At 37.4% G+C, this 21642-nt stretch overlaps 1 protein-coding gene across 2 annotated transcripts in view; it reads right to left on the bottom strand.

The window, feature by feature from the left end:
* Window positions 1–6075: 6075 nt before the first annotated feature.
* Window positions 6076–21642, bottom strand: part of clcn6 (chloride channel, voltage-sensitive 6) — a 43116-nt gene continuing 27549 nt past the window's right edge. Inside the window, exons 14-23 of one of the 2 annotated variants that reach the window (XM_002937529.4) lie at window positions 21097–21226; window positions 20849–21002; window positions 20609–20768; window positions 16790–16896; window positions 15226–15412; window positions 14958–15115; window positions 14690–14846; window positions 13618–13725; window positions 10586–10711; window positions 6076–10410 (exon numbers count right to left, since the gene is read on the bottom strand). In XM_002937529.4, coding sequence (XP_002937575.2) covers window positions 10330–10410; window positions 10586–10711; window positions 13618–13725; window positions 14690–14846; window positions 14958–15115; window positions 15226–15412; window positions 16790–16896; window positions 20609–20768; window positions 20849–21002; window positions 21097–21226 — 1368 coding nt within the window. In that variant the 3' untranslated portion in view covers window positions 6076–10329. Of the gene's footprint in view, window positions 10411–10585; window positions 10712–13617; window positions 13726–13873; window positions 13957–14689; window positions 14847–14957; window positions 15116–15225; window positions 15413–16789; window positions 16897–20608; window positions 20769–20848; window positions 21003–21096; window positions 21227–21642 lie in introns of those variants that run through there. The other variant, XR_004223589.1, reaches the window with a different exon arrangement.

The raw sequence follows: 21642 nt of genomic DNA, 5'->3' as shown, positions 1-21642 counted from the left end.
TTTCTCAAAAAAGAGATGTTTTGGTTTTTCTGAATATTGACTTTTTTAGTGTACCCTTTGTTGCATGTTAGCATATTTATATTTACATAAATTACAAGTTACGGTCATCAATATATTGGAATATTTCTTTTCTTAAAAAATGAAATAATAAAACGGTAAGGTGGAAATATGACAGAGTATATCCAAACACTATCTGTACTCAAGTTCCAAGTCTATCCTTCCTGCTCAGGTGAAACGCAGTGCCATCTTGTAGCCCAACGAAGAAACTGCAATGGTCATACTTTGCACAGAAAGAGGTGCTCATTTACCTTCTAACATAAGAACCCTCCTCGGCTGTCTAAGATTTTTAGGGAACGGGAGAGGGGAAAAGGGGTAGACATTTTACCAGCCCCCTACATTTGTATGCATGAAAGGCTGGAAGATAAACAGGAGACTAATTAATTAGAAAAAAGAAATAAAAATTATGGAATTCATTCTGGTTGCTGGGTGTTCTGGCATGAACATATATTGGTGTTCCAACAGTCTGAGCAAATAAATACCCCTATCAGTTGTGCTGATTCTATGAACACTTGATGTTTAAATAAGTAATGTTTTTACCCCTAAAAATGAATTATTGTTTCAAGTATCAGTTGAAACATTATGTTTGAAATATATAGATTCAAATTATCCAACTATCAAACTACAGCACTCCCCAAGTTGTTGTAATCTTCCACTTCTGGTATTTAAGGGGATTTGATGCTTACAAAAGATGTTGGGGAAAACAGTAACATCAATATCTCCTTACAAAGGTACCTATTAGTTATGTAGGAAAGCTGTTAACATAATTTTTTATCCTGTTTTATACATGAGACGATATTGTAAGGCACACTGATTATTTTTGAACGTTTGTCTAAGAGTCATAGACAACCTATCTAACTAACCAAAATTTTGGACAGATTTTCATAGGTTTTGGTGGATGCATAAAATACCTCATATGCATCATTATACTACATTCATATACTGTTAGATCATTGAAAAAGGTTCATGATCAATAAATTTAGAAGTTACAGATAGATAGATAAATAGATAGATGATAGATAGATAGATAGATAGATAGAAGATAGTATGACATATACCAAGACAGAATAGGGGTTAACAAGAGAGTGCAAGTAAGAACTGGACAAGAAAAAAGTGAAGATACAAGATATGGGTCCACTGGATGGGATCACAAATGGATTAGCCACTTGACAAGTCCATATCAGACTGTAATAAACTACAAATGGAAATTATGACCTGTAAAGAAAGGATAATATTTTGGCCCAGATATTGATAAGCCCCCCATGGTAAACACTTGAAGTCAACCTTAGGAAAGTGTCTTTTGAGATGTAAATTGTCCTTATCTGTGTTGTTCTAAGTGAGGTGGCAGGTTTCTTAGTGAAAACTGGACATAAAACTCTTGTCTCTCTTTAGGCCACATTTTAGAGTGTTGAAATGTTTAAATTCAGTTTGAATTCACACTCCTTTACGCTCTTGTTGTGTCTTAAAGTTAACCATTAATATTGTGACTTGAAGATATTTCATGCTGTGATTAATGCTGCAGAAGTGTGCTGCCATTTTGGGCATCTATGTTGCTATGCTTGATGTTAAACCTGTGAGAGTTGGTGTTGTGTCTGTCCTGTTTCTCCCACATACAGTCCTGTAGTGGGGCATTTCAAGCACATTATTAGGTATACAACGTTGTTTGCAGGTAAATGAAGCTCTTATCTGGTATTCCTGTTGAGGGTGTGGTATTGGTACTTGGTCTACTGCTTGTATGTTTGCACAGGTTTCACACCTTTTTTACAGGCAGGGAGGTGTGCCATTTTCTGCAGGGCCGTGTAGGGAGCTACACACAATCAATTGGGAGGCCTGTAAGCTAGGAGAGGAGGGTCTGGAAATATATTTTAAAGCCTCTTGTCCTTAAGGAACATTGGCTACAGTTCCATTGTGGTTTTGCGTAGGGACTCCAGATGAGGGTTATAGGTAACAACAAGGGGGGTACAATTGTTGTTGTGTGTCTGTCTGTATTTAAGGGGGGTTTCCCCTATGGCAATTGCTCTCTTTATTTGCCTGTCTGTCATGCCAGGGCTATAACCTTGTTGGATGATGTCCAATCTGAGTTGAGACAGCCATGTATCTCGATCAGTGGGGTCTGAGCAGATGCGATTATATCTTATTGCTTGGCTGTAAATGATGGATTTCCTTATATGTTTGGGGTGGGAACTGTAATTTCTAAGGAATGAGCATCTATCTGTGGGTTTTCGGTAAATGAATGTCATCAGGGTATTGTTTTTTAATATGAATTGTGGTGTCCAAATTGATTTCCATTTTGGAGTAGTTCGGATTTAATTTTGTGGTGGGGTGGAAGGAGCTGTAGTTCCTATGGAAGGGTAGGAGTTCCTCCAGATTATTAAGAAATCATGAATGTAGTGGAAGTAGACCATAAGTTTGGTAGCAGAGGTTGACATGAACTCCATCTCCAATATAGCCACGAACTGATTGTGATACTGCAGGTAGATATCCTGGCCAAATGAAAATGCGCTGTGTGTAAGAGTAAACTCCACCATGCGCATAACTGGTTCTGGTGGTATATTGTGTTGTTGCAGGTGTATCTGACAATCCTATCATTATGAGGGATGTTTGTGTATAGGCACTCCACATCCATTGTGGCTAAGATGGTTCCCTCTGGCAGGTGTCCTATAGGGGGAACATGGTGTCCTAAATATGGCTGGGTGTATTTCTCACCAGAGGCTTCAGGATATTGTCCGCCCAACCTGAAACGCATTCTGTCAATGTACCTGTTCCTGAGATGATTGGCCTGGATTTCATTCTTTGTGGATTTTAGGAAGAATATAGAAGCGGCCTAATTTCGGATTCTCAGGTGGCATAGTGTTTAGAAGCGGCCTAATTTCAGTTTCTCAGGCGTCAGTGTGTTTAGAAGATCTCTGATATCTGAAGGCAAGTCATTCACTGTCTTCCTTAGTTCTTTTTTATAGTCAGTAGGTAGATTATCAGTAGGATTCTCCTGTAACTTGCAGTAATGCATGTCATTGGACAGCTGCCTATGGGCTTCATGTATGTAGTCCAGTGTATTCATGATGACTACTGCACCCCCCTTGTCAGCAGGTTTTATAATGATGTTATTTTCTTTCAGTGTACGTATGGCCTTCTGTTTGTTTTTTTATGTAGGATATCAGTTGTAACAGTTGTGTGGAGGAAGTTATCTATATACAGTACTTCCCGGTGTCCATGTTGATTTTTAGTGGCGTTCTTTGTGTAAGCCTGGGAGTTGATCCTTTCATGTCGCATTCCTCTTCAAAGTTTTCTGAAGAATTCCTCCAACTGCCAAAGTAGACGCAAGTTTGCTTCTAGGACTAAAGGTATTTCTGTTTATACTAAGTTAGGTAATCTCTACACATTTAGGACTCTTTGATTTCATTTTATTCATTTGAGATTCATTCAATCTGCTAATTCATGAACCTAACATACTAAAACTCCACTTGTTGGTTTTGACCAGATCGAAGTCCATTTCTCCTAAATGGAACAAAAGCAGTGACTACCAATTTTCTCTAACCAGAATCTCAACAATTAACTAGTTACTAGGAAAAAGACTATAATGGATTAAAGGGTTCAACCACTTCTTAGCATTGGCTATTACTGCCAAAATTTTGAAAAATCTAACCAGTTAAAAAGAGAATACAAGGCAGTCACAGTTATGAGTAGTTTTAAGCAGAAAACAGCTTAAGCAGTCTATAGAACATGTACAGGTATGGAACCTGTTATCCAGAATGCTCGGGACCTGCGCAACAAATTTTTCCGAAGGCAAATGTCCACAGACGTTTCGCAAAACAATTCGCCAGTGGTGATATGCGGAAATTCGCTGCGAATCCATGCCTGGCAAAAAAAATTCGCTCATCACTATCCATGACCTGTATATAAGCACTCAGCCTTTGGCCTCATGGAACTCCTCAGTGACTTATAATATCCCTGTATTTTACAATATGCAGTATGCACTATATAAACCTCAGAAACATATTTTATTGTAAATATCTACCTATATATTTTACAAGTTACTTGTGGGGTTCTTCAACCTAAAGGGATTGCATGTTTCCATTTTTCAACAGAGCAAACATATTTTTTATATTTCATTTTAAAATCTAACATGAGACTAGACATTTTTGTATTTTTCCAAGTGCCCTCAGCTATGTGATTTGTAATAAAATCCAGCAGTCAACTGGTTAGTTATATTAACCCTTTTAATACTAATACTAGAATGCTTGGCATCTCTTATTGCCAGTGTGAGAAGTATGACAATTGTGGCAGCAAATTTTTTAGTTTTACCTAGCAGAATATACCTATTTAAAATGTCGCTCCCTACATTCTGGTATTCTCTACATAATTATCCCACAGTGCGCAATTCTCAGTAATGTAAACATGTTGAGACAAAGATTTTTTTATGAGCAGGAGACCATCCACTTTAAGGGCTGTGACACACGGGGAGATTAGTCAGCGTGCAACAAATCTCCCTTGTCGCAGGCGACTAATCTCCCAGAAATGCCATCCTACCGGCGAAAATGTAAATCGCCAGTGGGATGGCATACGCAGTGCCGCAAATTTACCGAAGTCACGGAAGTTGTCTTGAGAGGAAACTTCTGCAAATCGTGGTGCCGCGTATGCCATCCCACCGGTGACTTACAATCTCGCTGGTGGGACGGCATTTCGGGAAGATTTGTCACGCAGTGACAAATCCTCGAGTGTCACAGCCCTAAAACCCTGTCACACATGGGGGCCTGACACCTTCCAAACTTAAATGATACTTTTTGCCTAGCCAAATTATTTATGTGTATTGGTGGCTTGTCTCTCAGGCGCTAGCAAATCTGTTATATAGAGGTCCCTCTCCATTTCATTCGATAACCACCCCAATGCTCACTGTTGTTCAAGCATTCCAGAAAGTCCTCAAACATGCCCAGGGACCACGACTGGTTTGCTCACAATAGACACCACTTTGGGGGAAAAGATGCCTCCTGTACTTTAATTCCCTCCCAGTCATAAGCCATTGGGCATCACAAGGTATAAAACAACTGCAGGATATAGTAGAGAAAGGGGACCTAAAACAGTGCCATGTCCTTAGACAAGCTAAAGACCAATTTTGAACTAGGCCTTTAGCACTGGCATTTGGACATTCTAAAACAAATAAAGGGATGATCACACGTGGTTAGATGTATAGATATCTCTTACCCACAGTTACGGTGGGTCCAGGTGCTCATGCCCCAGACCTTTCAGCATAGGGAGCCATCATGGGAAAATCAAAAATAGAAACAGGTAGGCACTCCGGATTTTTTCAAAACGTAGAGAAAGGCAGCCAAAGAAGTAGTTTACATTTAAAAAGTATAAATTTTATTTGATCCATATGTAAAAACAAGAAGCCTTACGCGTTTCGTACCCTGAGGTACTTAATCATAGGCATAGCCTATTAAGTACCTCAGGGTACGAAACGCGTAAGGCTTCTTGTTTTTACATATGGATCAAATAAAATGTATACTTTTTTTAATGTAAACTACTTCTTTGGCTGCCTTTCTCTACGTTTTGAAAAAATCCGGAGTGCCTGCCTGTTTCTATTTTTGATTTTCCCACTTGGACATTCTAAACTTCTCAAGGATCATATCTCCACTGGTCTGCCTACTGTGAGTGGCTGGGGACCTTGGACTTCAACACGCCAAACTGTGTTTTCTCCAACTTCTCTACTACGCCAAACAGCCCAGTTTACTGATGAGGAAATCCATGACCCATTCTGAAGGAACTTGGTTGTCAATACCCTTGCAAACCAAAAACCTATTTATCTTACAAAGGGCTATCCAAAAAAGTTTTAACGCTGAATGGAGCCATTGAGTGGACTTTCATGAGGCACCTGTAGTCCCAACTGTACATTTATAAATATTTTGTGACACATTGGCTCCAGTGTGTGTCTCTTTTGTTACGCTACTTTACCCTTTCTTTCTGTTTATTTTCTATTTCCCTCCATATTGTAGCCTTTATAAATAAAGAGGATACAAGAAATAAACTTTTTTTTTTATTCAGACGTGTAACCAAGTAACAATAGTAATCTTATACAGAAATTAAATACATAAAAAATAAAACTACACAAATTTATTTACAATTAAAACATAAAATAGCTTATACTATAATATCTCAGACCAGTCTTCAGGGACCCGTTAACAAGCCATGATTAAAGGATAAATAGGAAAGCATTCCATTGTTTGTATATGTACTTATAGTTACTAAGTACTTATATGTACTTAGTTGGGCTTATGTAGAAAAGGTGCCTCAGAATTACCTTACAGTGATGGATTCTGGGAAATGATGTCTTTATTTGAGAAAGAAAGGGGGATTTCAAGTCCCAGAATCCATCACTTCAGTATAGAACAAGGTGTGGGAGGGATTGGAAAGGGTTGCCATCTTAATGAAGGGCTTTGAAAATAGTTCTTGAGAGTCATAGATAATCTGTAATATTTTTTCTTTCTGTGTTAAAAATGTATTTAAGATTTACTATTTTAGATTTATTTCGGATGTTCTTATAGTGTTTATGCACCTTTTCTACAAAAATAAATATGCAATAGAATAAAACCAATAAAACAAAAATATGTATTTAACTTGTTGGCTTGTTATGGAGTACTTTAAAACTGGTCCCAAATTAGGCAAAAAACACAATTATGTCAGCAAAAGTGCAAATAATACACAATGGAATGTTAAAAGATCTAAGGGATATAAAAGTTAAGGGATATAAAAATCAATGGTCCCTTAGCTGTCAGCAGCCTTAAATAAAATCACTAGTATTACTATGTCAGATGGCCTGTTGATTGTTCCACTGGAAGTTAAGTTGTTCAAGAAGACAACATTTGAAAATTTGAAAAAAAATGGAGTATTTAATAATAATGCTTTCTAAAATTCGGCATGAAATTTTGCTAACAATTACTTTCAGAACATCTGAGCTATGGCATAGAAAAAAACAGAATTAAACATGATCTGAAACATAAAAAAACAAAAGATGTTGGTGACATTTTAGCAAAAATAATACTCTGACATTTAAAGAGTAATAAATACAGGATTTTTTGCATATCAGTCTTCAAAAACCCTGAAAATGTGCACTGAAGCAAGAATAACCGCAGAAACAGGTTTTTAGCATAACTTTCTATACTCCTCCCAATCCCAGGGTTCTCTTCTTTACTAGAGATTACAACTAGGTTAAAATTTGTTTCAAGTACAGTAAACCAGAGCAGCAACTGAAATCATTTTCAATATTTTCTTTGTGGTTAAGTTGTTTAAAAAAAACTGACATTATGAACATAACTTAAGAACAGAATGTTGCAAACAATTTGAGGCATATATATAACTATTCAAAGACAGGAAGTCAGAAAACTCAATATTGCTTGCATTTTCTCTCATTGCTTTGTTTTCAAAATATAAAACTCTCATCAGTTTTAAGTGGCAAGCTTTTTATTTTCTAAAAAAGCCCACTGTGCAAAAAAATAAAAATAGTGTGTACAAAAGAAAATGAAAGCAAAATGTGAACAAAAGTAAGATCATCCTTGTATTTCTGAAATCACTTCATATAAACTTATACTGGCAAGTCAACAGTGCTCTAAAAGTTAATTTCTCTCTCACTGTAAGAGGAATCGTAAGGGGACTGAGCCGCGTAGATTTGCCTGTGAGATATGAGCACTGTGATAATGTTACTGTATAAAGATACGGCAGATATAGCAGGATGGGGGAGATGCCTCTGCCAGGGCATTTATCTATATTATGAAAGTATGTTTTTTCTCCAAAATGCAGAGTTGTTTTCCCCAGAATTCCAGCGTTGTTGCAGTCACACAGGGGTGATTCTCTTGACACAATTGTGGCCGATTCATCAAAATCAGACATTATCGCGGCAAATATTTTTGCCGGCATCATTTCCAGTGATTGGTGTGTGCCCTATTCTTTTGGCGCAACTGAACTGCAGCAATTGTCATAGGGCACTGATGGAACCATGGAGCTACTGCCTGGTCAAGAGACGGGAGTAGCTCCAGGGTTCCACTGCATTAATAGGCGCCGCAGGGCTAGATTTGTAACAGCAAACAGGAAGGACTGAACAGTGCTGAGTGTAACTACAGGGAAGTGCAAGGAGCACATTTTGATGCAAGTTAGTTTAATGAAAGTGGTTTTCCATGCACCTGACTGCAGGGACTGCAACTGGTCTTGCGGACATAAATGAGCCCTCATGTATATAATTTTAGCATGCTAGTGGTGTCCTAGTGCTCTTCTGTTCATATATATATATATATATATATATATATATATTATATATATAGTTCATATATTATTTTAGGGGTATACGGAGACTTTGTTTATTATCTATTATTAAAAAAATTACAATTTACTTCCATAGCCATCACTCGCCCAGAAGTGTGTGAGGTGCTCAATGAGCAGTTGTCACACACAAAACCTACTCATTCTTATGTAGAAAATAAGAGTTGCAGGGCCAGAGAAGTGGTGACAGCCATAGAATTTAAGCATGAAAATAATCACACGGTCTGCTTGCCCTGATTCTGTTTGAAGAAGGCCAGCAATTTTAAGTTACCATAAAAGCTTCCCTTTAATAAATTACTGTGTGATGGACCTGTTAAAATGCAGCACTGAAGAAATGTACTACATAAATCATGTCATTGGTTATTTATGCCAACAGTAAACGTGTTGCCTAAGATGCGTTACTGGATAATAACTTCTGGTGTTTATTATGGCTTTAGACCTGTTTTAGGTCTGTTATAAGAAACAGGGATTATTGTGTGATCTGTGGAAAGTCCAAGCACCTACAAGGGTGTCTTGTGCAAAAGAGAAAGGCTGGGTCCCAATCTGAGGGTAAAAAAAATATTGGGAAATCGGAAATATTCAACATGCAGTCTTTAGGTCATTGCTGAATATAATATTCAGCAAAAACATTTCAGCATATAGTTATCCCCCAAATATTTAAATACAAAATAACACTATGCAATTTGAACCTTTACCATAGACTTTTTTTTTTTTTTTAGAAAAAAAAACCCTCTCTCCTGCAGGAGGACAAAAACAAATGCCCTCCTTGTGCTGCCTTTAAACCAGCCCTTGAGGGGAGGATAACGTAATTAACCAAGTCAAATAACATACGTATAACGTACGTTTTAAAGAGCAAATAAAATTATGTTGGGATTTTTCCTGACAAAATTATATGTGAAACTATAAATTTAGTAAAAAAAAAAAAAAAAAAAAGCACAACTCTAATGTAACAGCTTGTGGGATATAACCTATTTCTGTAGACAGGCAGAACAAATGTTAATGCAGACAGACCTAGATGCTATCTCTGTATGTGTGTAATAAGCTAAAATGCAGGAAATAGTTAATAAAAGGTACAGTAAAAGCATATGAAAGATTAATGATAGGTCTAAAATATTCACTTGAAAATTCTTTTAAAGGGGAAATTATTAATCTAAGTTCAACATGAGCAAAACTAATTTTTTTGGTCTAAACAAATGTATTCTTCAATAAAAAAAGGTCAACACTTTCACTGTGACACTTTCCCTGTGTCCCAAACAAATTAGGCAAAGAGGAGTCTGTTTTAGAGGTCTAAATGAGAGAATATGAACAGACCTCATAACATTTTTTCTTTGCCTTTATGTGTTTTGCTAAACAAACATAGCACTAAAAACAACTCTAACAAGTTATAGGCACTTTTCCGCTTGCATATTTCCTGGTACATAAATCAAATAGCATCTTAATGATTTGAAGTGAAATAAGGGAAAAGGACATTTGATTAATGCAAATGACAAACTGTGGGATTTTCTCAACTTGTGTTTTCCTATAGCTATGACACAAAAGCAAAATCTCCTCAAATGCCCTCATTGAGAACTGTTTGAAAGTGCTTGTTTTAAGGCAATATTTGCCTACAACACAGCAATTGATATTCTTTAAATGCACTGTTACACTCTTATAGTAAACTTTTCATTTTAAAAATTAAAACAGTAGGTACAACACAATGTCACTCCTCCTAATTATATGGCTCATGCTGAACACAGGTTTATAATTCCCCTTAAAATTACGTTAGAATATCTTGTTTTCATGCTAGAAGTATCCCTCTTTAGAAACTGGGTAAGGAGACAGAGAAGGCAAGAAGCCTTTTATGGTCTTGGTAGAGGTGTCTTAACAGTTATGAACCCAGAGGAGCAGTCCTGGAAGGCTCAGTCCTCTGTAAAGGTGAAGAGAACCAGTCCTTAAATGGGCTGATAATTTCCTTGCAGAGCATCATCAGGAAGTCATATAATGCTGCCTTAGACGGGCTTGCAGAAATTCATGGGTTAAGTTGTGCCGTGTTATTATTCCAACAATCTAAAAAGAAAAATCCATTTATAATTTTCATTAACAGCCACATCACTGCATATACATGGTTAAAAATAAAAAAGGGACTGTTGCCCTCTTCTGGACAAATATATGATGATATAAAACGTACTGTATGATCAATCCACATATCATTTTATAGCAGAAGCGACATTTAAGCACTTACTTCTCCAACTGCATTTACCACTGGTAAATGCCTCAGTCCCATTGTTCTAAATAGGTTGAACACCTGCGAGACATGGGTATTAGGTGACACATTAAAGGGACAAACGTTCATGTAGGGCGTAACATCCTGCAGCAGAAAAAGACAAGATAATTGTCAAAGTTATATACAGTTATTTACAAATAGTTTATTATGCAAACACATACACAAATGCACGTATTTATGTGCACATATATAGTATGTTTATATATGTACATATGTATGCATTACACTGTATTTACCACAACTAACTCCATTAATTCAGCAGATAGATTAATACGAGTTGTAGTTTTAAAACATCAAATGCAGAAGATTGCTTATTCTGTCACTAACAGATCAACTCAGCATTCTTGCTCATCTTAATGTAAGTCTGTATTCTTATAAAAGAACTTTATAGAATTTGTCTCTTAGACTCTTTAATGTGCATGTATGCTTTGCCAAAAGGCAGCCATGTTAAAGCTTTCTTTTTTTCTTTACATTTAAGAATGAGCATCTCATGCAATATAAAATACAGCCTTAAGTAAGCACTTTATGTAGGAATGAAAAGCTGTAGTCTCCAATTGCTTTTAGTTATCATAATGTAAAATGCCATGAGCAACTAACTACCAAAGACACAGAACTTAGGGCAGTGCTGTCCAACTTCTACGGTGCCGAGGGCCGGAATTTCTCTAGCATACATGGTGGAGGGCCGCTAATGGAAGCCAGTTTTGACCACTCCCCTTTTTGAAACCACACCCACTTCAAACCACACCTATTTTATCACAATGGTGGTAGCACAGCAAAATCCCAAATGCTTGGTCCTTACTGTGGGGATATCAACCATCATTCATATGTGAAAGAATTGTGTCATATTAAGATATACCCTTAAATTCCATATGCCTTCTCCTCCCCTGTGGATAGCAGAGCAACCCCCAGTACATAATTACACACCTTAGGGGACCATTTAATGGCTATTTCCAACTGCTAACAAACTCCCACAACAAACCCCTGCCAGGTTCACCTCCCACAAGCAGCATAGGGCAAGCAGAGTATGGCACACACTACCCTGCCTGTGTGTGCCATACTCTGCCTGTCCTACCCTGCCTGTGTGTGCCATACTCTGCCTTCCCTATGCTGCCTCTGGGTGCCATACTCTGCCTGCCCTACCCTTCCTGTGTGTGCCATACCCTCCCTGACCTATGCTGCCTGTGTGTGCCATACTCTACCTGCCCTATGCTGGCTGTATGTGCCATACTCTGCCTACAGTACCTATGTCTGAGGTGTGAAGAAGTGAACAATGGGAGTGATTACAGCCTGAGCCTGAGGTGTGAACACTGCAGGGGGGGAACAATGCAGAGATTAAAAAGTGTGAACAACACAGGGGATTACATATTTAAACAATACAGCCTGAATCTGAGGTGAGAACCATGCAGGGGGCCAGTTAATCTCAGTACTGATACCATTTAATGCTTACTGAAAGGTAAGCCATCAAAGCAGCCAGACAGGTGGGGGGCCACACAGAGGGGGGTCGCCAGTTGGACAGCACTGACTTAGGGGAATTCACAAAAGTGGTGATATTGAGACAAAATAAAAGTGAAGATAGATATTTGTGAACTAGGTGGAAAATCCGACAAATCTATCTCCACTTTTGTGAATTTGTCTTTTAAACAGACAGTTTTCAGATTTTGTCATTTTACCGACATTTTTTTATGAATTTGTCTTTAGTTTTTAGTAAATCTGGTGCATGCCATCAAACCCAGTCCCACATCTACATGAGCCTTGGGATAATGATTTTACAAGCAGTATTTTGCATTTCATTTGTCATTTCACTTTGGGGGTAATTCCAGAAGGGAAACTATACATCATTTTTTTTCCAGGACAAGCTGGGCTTTCTAATGGTTTCTATATTTTTATTTAATTCCACTTCTGTAAAAAGATCTAAGGGTCTAAATACCTTCTTCTCTAGCCCCTATTCATTACTGGTCAACAGCAATCAGGCCCACACACCAACATGCCCAGTGAAAAGAGGTCCAACAGGCCCCTATATCCCAGTTTTGGTGCCAGTGTGCATGTGCTGTTTATTGATTACCAAGATGGCTGCTGGGAACAGAAGGGGCACACCTAAAGGTGGGGGACAATGCTGTGAGGCAGCTCTGTAGTTCTGGACATGCTTTGGGGGCACAGATAAGTTGGGGCAAATGTCAGTGAAGTGATTAAAGAGGGGGTACTGCTGCTAAAACAAAAAAATTGCCTGGGAGGCTTTACTTCTCCTTTAAATAAAAATGTATACAATATATTCACTCAAAATGTTATTATTGCCTCATTGATTAAGCTAAAACTAGCATAATGCAATTGTGGAGGTAAAAACTTTTTATATATAAGATATAAATTAAACTTTTTTTTCAATCAGTGTTTTACTTTTTAATAAAATGTTAATGAGGCTTTTTGCACCTATTGTTCTAAAAACTTTTCCCCTGACAATAGGCTGCTAATCCCCATTAACATGTTAATGACCCCCAATGGTGCTCCAACCAGAGGTGTAAAATGGAAACTGGGTGAAACAAAACAGAAGAGCTTAGAATTGATCTAACAGAGTTACACTGAGCTTTACTTCATTTTGAAAATGTCATTAAAACGTTGTATATATGTTGTTTAAACGACAAATTCACAAAAGTGTCTGTAAAATGTCTTATTTTCACCAAAAACAGAAAAGTGGCGGTTGAGTCGGAATTTTGGTGGATTTCTGTTTGTGAGTCTGAAGAAAGTGTTTTCCACCACTTTTACTCCAAAAAAGCGCTATCTCCACTTTTGTAAATTTCCCCCAAAGAGTTTGGCGGCTATCCTAGCTTTAATCTCCTCCATTTTTCCAACAAAAGTGTAGTTACAAATCACTTAGCTTAAAACAGTTTTTTGAACATAATTTGTCTCCTTATTGATCACTTATAAATTTACATGTTATCAATGTGTTTGATTAAGCTTTTATAAAAGTTGCCTGTGTGTAGATCTACCCTTCTTACCACTATCATTCTTGGATTTAGGAGAGTAAGGTTGACATCATGAATGTCAGGGTAACGTGGATAATCTTCACACATTTCTGCATGTGAAAGACGGGGCTGGTTTGCACTCTGAAAAGATAAAATATGCACAATGCTCAGTCACTGATCAATAAAATTGAATCATCTGTCAGTTTCATAATGCCAATTTATGTAAAGGAAAACTATACCACCAGAAAGTCCTGTTTTTTCCCCCGTGACTTTTTATGTTTGTGCTCACCTACAGGTACTTCTCGTGGAGGGGATGTACTGGGCACATAAATCATTATGTATACCCTCACCCTATTTCTGGGCAGGTGATCTCTGAAGGACGCAAAACATCACAAAATGGTGGCTCAAGGTAAAAGATGGAAAAATAATATTTAGAATATGCTATATATATTCTAGTGTGGCAAGATTCTTTAACAGGCCATTTAGTTTATATACTATTATCTGGTAGTTACGTTTTCTTTTTTTTATTTGTTGCATGAAAACTAGGACTTTTTTGTATTGTCACATAAAAGCCAGTGTCAAAAAACCCAGAAAACCTCTAAAACCATTAAGCACATAAACTTCTTCCAGTTGTAAAAGGGACATCTGCAATTGACTTCTACATGATCTTAATGGGTAGACACTCCAGACACGGGTGAAGGTGGGTAATGTGGTGCTGGGTCTCCCTTTGCTACTGGTCTGGGGTGCTGTACCCAGATCAGTGGGGTGAGTGTCCATGAAAAACTGTGATTCACGTAATAACTTAATGAAGAAACAGTCGTCGAAAAATTGTCCCTGTGTGAAGAGTCCGGGGCAAGGCAACTGGACCAACTCTGTGAAGGGGTGAGCGAATGCAAATTGAGACTGGCTGTTTTAAATTTTAAATTAGGCTCGATGTGCTGGGTGGCTTAGAGCAAGTATTTGTATTATTGTGTTCTACGTGATCTTGACAGGTTTTAGCTGCCTTATTTTTTTAATTTGGAATTGTTGCATAATAAATCACAAAAAAGTGTATTTTCTTCCACAACCATACCATCCTTGATGTTGAAAAAACAGCAGAACTTACAGACTGATTCTCAGCATAGCACACTCCACGAACTAACAATGTGACCAGCTGGGAACGAAGGATGAGACCATGGAAAGTCAATGGTCTAAACCGTTCTTCCATTGTCCACTCTTCACTTGGAGACTGATCAGGGTAGAGGTTGGGATAAGGGGTATACCTATTAAAATATAGGAAGCACAGTGTGCTACTTAATGTGTTTATTTAAAAAGAATATTTAAATTAATATGAATAAATTTAACACTCTTAGTTTGACAAGTAAATACATAACCTCCGTTCCAACATCTGTTGTAGCATGTCCTCTTTCTCAACAGGTTCTTCAGTAGCAATGTGCTCATCACACATATTGCGTAGCTCACTGGATGGATAAGACTTCATAGACTGACTTCGCTTTCTCTGCTCTCCAGCCCGTGTTAAAATGCTTGCTTTCTGCAGAAAAAATATGCATATATCATGAATGGAAAAAGTTAATGCATGGAATCTCAATATAGAAACCATGTACAGACACATTTTATTACTATTATTTTTAAAAACACTACCTTAAATTTAATATTGTTACTGATAAGTTGGTTTCCTTTCATGAATTCTTTTTCATTGCCACGGTTCTCAGTCACTACCGGAAATGCATGATGGGCAGTTGTACGAAGGATGCTGACCAAGGACTGAATTCGGGTGTGTGGGTAAACATATGTGAGGTTGGGTTCCATGATGTCACTGGCTCTCAGTCTATCAAAAGTTAAACAAAGATGCAAGAGAATATTATGACACAAGATAAAGGAGGTGCAAAAAACAAACAAACAAAAACTTCAACAACACTCACTTCTCTAATACAAAGCCTTTATTTTCTCATGGCAAAAGCTCAGCAATGTTTTAAATGGTACTCCACTTGAAATGGTTAAATGCGTTACAAATAAAGGCTTTGTATTATGAAAAGTAGTGTTGTTGACTACAGCTAGGCAAAACATCAGAAACATAACACTTACATAGACAATTTGCTTCAGTACCAGGCCAAACCAAAGTAACGCTATTGAGAGTCCCTTTTGGAAAGTGGTTAGAATATTTGATAAATTCATGCAAGTTGCTAATATTCTCTTATCGACCCCTTACCAGTGGGTAGCATCTTGATTGTGGGACAGCTTCAGTCTACCATCAGAAACATTAATAATTGATAAAGCGCCAGCAAGTTATGCAGTGTTTTACATTCATTTATAACGAATATGGGTCTTATAATAATTTGACAAACAATTATTACGGAGTAAAAAAAATAGGACCAGAGAGCCCAGCTCGAAGAACTAACAATCTAAAGGGAAAAGTTAGAATGTTTGGAGAGTCATACGCAGAAATCTAGCAGAATTTACTTCATAAAATTATTTCTTCTGTGCTGAAAAACTCTTCTACTGCTCCAAGTAGAAACCTTGATGCAGCAGTTTATATAGGCTGGAGCTCTCCCATGGTTGTTGCACATTAAGACTTTTCAGGCCTCCTGCCCCCTAGCTTGCAGTCTAGACCTGCTACAACTTTATATTGTGGTTAGGCAATTGGTATTTGCACACTGGTGGTTAACTTCCAGATTTGATAATCAAACAATAGAAGCAGTCATTCAAGGCCCTTGCCAGATATATTTACAAAGGACCATTTAAATAATATATTGCTTGGCAAGCTGGATATTAGTTGGATGTGATATCAGCCAAGTTTTAGAACAATGTTAGATTGCTGTATCACTGCTGAGGAAAGGGTCTACATTTGCCACAGTGACTAATACCCATGGCTCAAAGTTTTCCTGTTCTTTAACCCTTTTCTAAATTTGTGTGAAAAGATAATTAATTACATGTATAGGATCAGTTGTTCAGAAAGCTCTGAAATATGGGAAATCCATCTTGCACTGTTACCATTTATAAGCAAAACATTTTAATTTTTAAGAATGATTTGCTTTTCATCTGTAATAATAAAACAGTAAGGCCTTAACTAGGATTGTGTTAATTTCATCTTAAAATTATTTGTAACATATTTTAGACTTAAGAGATCTTTCCATAACTTGGATCATGAGACCTTTTCTGGAAAACCCCAGGTCCTGCGAATAATTCAAATCAGAATTTAACTTACTTGTCCATTTCCTCTTCGGTTTCCCATTCCAGCAGAGGAACCCCTCTTAATTCCACATGGATATCATAAATGCCTTTGTTAAAGAAATCACCAGTCCACTTGGCCACCTGCAGTAAGAAAGCAGTCAGAAAATGGGTGGCATAGCAATTCTCTATATTTATATTTGGCTTAGAGCAGCGGTTCTCAACCTGTGGGTTGGGGCCCCTTTGGGGGTCGAACGACCCTTTCATGGGGGTCGCCCAAGACCATCGGAAAAACATATTTCCGATGGTCTTAGGAATAATTTTATGGTTGGGGGTCACCACAACATGAGGAACTGTATTAAAGGGTCGCGGCATTAGGAAGGTTGAGAACCACTGGCTTAGAAGATCATCACTTGAATGAATTCCTGAGTAAATCTGAACGGTGCAAAAATTTAATTTAAATTCATTATATCAAGAAACAGTTTTATTCATCCAAGTCATGATATACAGTATGCAGTGGTGAGTCTAAAGCAAATGGAGCTGCTGTGTACTTGGGGTCTATCTACATTGGGAGTTCCACTTAGTCAGCAGACCTGATGCCACTCCCCAGCCCAGCGAACAAACAGGGGTAAGGGGAGTGGATTCATTTGTGTAAGCAGTAGCAAAAAGCTTTCAAGATTTTTCAGCAAGTCACTTTGCTTTACACATACATTTACTAAATATCCTAGACATTTTTCTTTAAAATAACAAATTACCATTTAATAGACTATAAAAGACAACCAAATGTACTGTGCACCTGAGACATCAATTTTCTGAATGAGTTCCGTCTGCAGGGCTAAAAATATATTCTACGCCTACCAAAAATGCTTTTGCACACCTATGCCATATTGCTCCCAATTTTATGGATACATTAAAACAGAGATGGAAATTTCTCTAAAACAATACAACTGAATGGCCTTTTTGGATTGAAACAAGCACACTTGCTTCCAGATTTAGCTATTGAAAGTTAACTCTACTCTCATTATGTAGCATAACGTACCAATGACCAATTATACTCCCTCTTGTCAGATAAGTTCTTTTGTTGGCTTCCCATTTAAAGATATTTATTGTTTGGTATCCCCCTTTAATTCTGGTTTTATGATTTGCAACAACTGATGCACATGTTCCACTCAAAAAATCTTCAATTTACCCTTTTTCACTAACCCTTTACCTGCCAACGACGTACGGTGTACATCGTTGCAGGAAAAGGCTTTATCTGCCAACGTCGTGCGCGATATGTCGCTTGGCAGATAAAGATTCTCTCTGCAGAAGCGGCATGCATTTTAGTGATGACAGCCCCCTGGGCAACTAGCTGTCATGTCGGCCCTGCAACGAGATCGTCCCAGGGCCCCCCCCCCCAACCAGCAGACGCAATCGCAATCGCATCGCGTCTGCTGCTTGCTCCCAGCTTCCTGGTTCCTGTTTCCCCTCCCCAAGTGCCGCCCAATCACCAGGACTGCACAGGACGACCAGCCATGCAATCCCTGCTTCTGGACAGGTGTGTTTTTATTTTTTGTATTTACACACTTACACACATTTATACCTACATACAGCACACAATTTAGCACTTTTTTTTTTTTCATTTTGCACACTGATATACACTTATATACACTCATACAGTATACACACTGTCACACTACTTTTACATATGTACACACGTGTATACACACTTTTTTTTTTGTATTATTTTTTTTTCCATTTTACTGCTTGTTTTTAGTTTATTTTTCCTAAAAACTGTATATTTTGACAGCATGACTATTGGATCAGATATTCTGACCACTAATTACCCTGTCGTGTGACTTATTTTGTTGTTTCACTGATTTGCACAATTTTTGTGGTTTTATTGCATTTTTATCCCTGTATAAGTGTTCCTGATCTGTTTTTAGCATAGCTTTGCCGTGTGTAACTTTGGTGTACAAAAATAACTTTACCTATTTTGAATTCATCAGAATGTGTACTTTACAAAAATATATGGTTTTCTGGGGGTCTCTGTATAGTTAGGGGGGTTACGGCACATAACACGCTGACAGGGGGGTCTCTGTGCAAAAGCTGAGTTGGCAGGCGAGAAATCCATATGCGCTATTTTCATTTTGGGGTCAGTACATACCACAGACTTTGGTATATCTATGCATATTGGGCATCAAACTGTTCAGTAGACCTCTGGTGTTCCTATTTGGTGTGATTTGCCTTTGTACGCAAGAAATTGTGTGAGATAAATGCGGCAAACTGCAATATTTTTAGGCGATTTTCTGAAAAATCATAAATATCGGCAAACTTATGAAAGCTTTGCGGCTTGGTTCTTTGGAGTAGAAAGACATGGGTACCCATTTTAGATTCGGGGGAAAGTGTACTTTCCAAAAATATATGGCTTTCTGGGGTGAGTGTACTTTTTTGCAGCATATATGTATCTTGGTACCTAATGCTATGTGGGAGATAAGATGCTGCAAAGTGGAAGCTTTGAGCGGATTTTTGGAAATGTCATCAAAATTGCTAACTTTAGAAATGCTTTGCGGCTTGGTACTTTGGAGTAGAAAGATTTTGGTTACTTTATGACCTGTAGGATATAAGATACTATAGACTATAGAAGCTTTGAAGTGATTTTTTAAAAACTTCACAAATTGATAAAAACCTATAACTTTAGGAAAGCATTGTGACTTGATAGTTTGGAGTAGACAGACAATTGGATTCCCCAGAATCTGTTCTTTCCATAAATGTGTAATTTTCTGGGATAAACCTTCTGTCAGTGGAAGTTTTGGCCTTGAAATCTAAAGTATGCAGCTTTGTGAAGCAGTGCTTTGGAAATTTGGTAGTGTACTGCTGGGAGTTTTTGACCTTTATGGAGAAATCTCCATAAAACTATATATATTTGGTATTGGCACGTTCAAGAGACATGGGACTTTCCAAATCAGTTGTATTTTTGTGCATAAAATAATTTTTGTTTCTGGTATGTGGGTTTATATTATGAAAAATATGTATATACTTTGTTACAGAATTGGAATTACACCAAAATTCTACCATATTTTGAAAGCTTAGTTTGCCCTGAAAAATACAATATATTGGTTTTCCTGGGTAAACTAAAAGTCCCCCCGAGGAAAGGCCCCTGAAGTGCAAAATGTTCAAAAACTGTCTGGGAGTAGAAGTTCCACTTTGGTCCAAAACGGCTGGCAGTGAAAGGGTTAAATGCCTTCTCTTGTTTGTTTATTGCCCGTGTCTTTGTAAACAATCACTACTTTTCACCTGGGATTCTAAATGCGTTGTTTCTTAAATTCTTCAAAATAGTTAAATACATTTACAAATGCAAGTACAGTATTGTCTCAAAACCATATCATTCTCTTCAAACTGTCTAGTGGCTAGTAAATCTGCAGAATCAAATATCATTCCTTATTGATATAGCTACTACATGTTGTCAATTCACAAGTGTCCTCTAAGACATGCATGTTATAGGTTCTTATCTATTCCCCATATTTCATGATTGTTTACAAAATAAACAGTATTGTGTGAAGCCATGGTTAGTAAAAAAATCTTTATATTGAACTTCAATAGAATATTTAAGACCATAACATTACTACTGGAAAAGTTGATTTACAAATCTGCAAGCAAGGAAAATTTTACTTTACCGTACGTGGGCATTGTATTTATTCTCAGCAATTTAATTTACTGGAAGGTGCCTAACATTTTGGGCCAGTGAATTAAAGTTTCAATTTTTTTTTTTTTTTTAAGAAATTCCCTTTCAAAGAATGCACTGCCGGTATAAAACATGTAAAAGCACAAGTGGCTATTAATTTTAGTAGAGTTAATAAAGCAAAGAGTAGCTCACCATTAATGTGATCATTATTGGCAATCCATAAGAAATCTCATTAGTTGATTCAATGAGAATGACTGTAAGGCTGATAGTCATACGAACCACACCACCCAGGAATGCTGCAGCACCAATCAGGGCAAATGTTCCAGAGTATATGTGTGAAAATCCAAGGTAGCTACAGAAAGAAAGAGGAGGTCATACAAAACAGATCAATGGAAAGGACACTCATGAAAACAGATTCTGAACTTAGGCTACCTTTTAAGAAGATTAGCAACCAAGCGTCCATAGGCTGCACCACAAAGTAATGAAGGCACAAAGAGACCACTGGGAACAGAGATACCATATGTCCAGCAGGACAGGAGGAAGTACATACAGCAGAAAAAAGATAGAGTGACTGGGCTGAAAGTGCCTAGAACATAAGAGATAGACAGATCCCTTCACTCAGCAGTTAGAGTCAGCATGTTACCTCACCAACAATGAAATTACACACATGACAGTCTTACCATCCTGATGAAAAAGCTGTAAGATTGCAGATTCCTGAGGATTAAAGAAAAGTGTTGCCATGTCATTGTATGTATTATTAGGACAGAAAAATGTCTTTATACTTGAATTCACTTCTTCTGAAGACGAGACCTAAGGAAAAAACACAATCTAATTCAGTTTTCAGAAATAAAAACATTCATTAAGAGATGCCAGAGAGGAAGAAAGCAATACCAGAAAGGAAGATGAAGTGTGCTAGGGAATAGAAATGTAGTTTTTTTTCTGCAAAAATATATGAAAAAGGCTTCTGTTTAACATAATTAAAAACTATAGACAAAAAGTAAGAAATATCTATTATGCACTGTTTATAATGAGCTCCTCATCTGAAATTCCTCTGGTTGCAGCTGAGGGGAAAAATTGGGCTAACAGAGCTCATTACCTCCTTTTGTAAAAAAAAAAAAAAAAAAAAACTATCCCAATTACAGGGGAAGTAAATGTAAAACACAGTTATTATATTTAATATTTTATAATTTTAAAAATTATGAACATACGGATTTTTTTAAAAAAAT

Source organism: Xenopus tropicalis, chromosome 7 (genome assembly GCF_000004195.4).
Source record: "Xenopus tropicalis strain Nigerian chromosome 7, UCB_Xtro_10.0, whole genome shotgun sequence".
Lineage (NCBI taxonomy): Eukaryota > Metazoa > Chordata > Amphibia > Anura > Pipidae > Xenopus > Xenopus tropicalis.
Note: the sequence above shows the minus strand (reverse complement) of the source record. Positions and strands in the feature narration are given on the sequence as shown.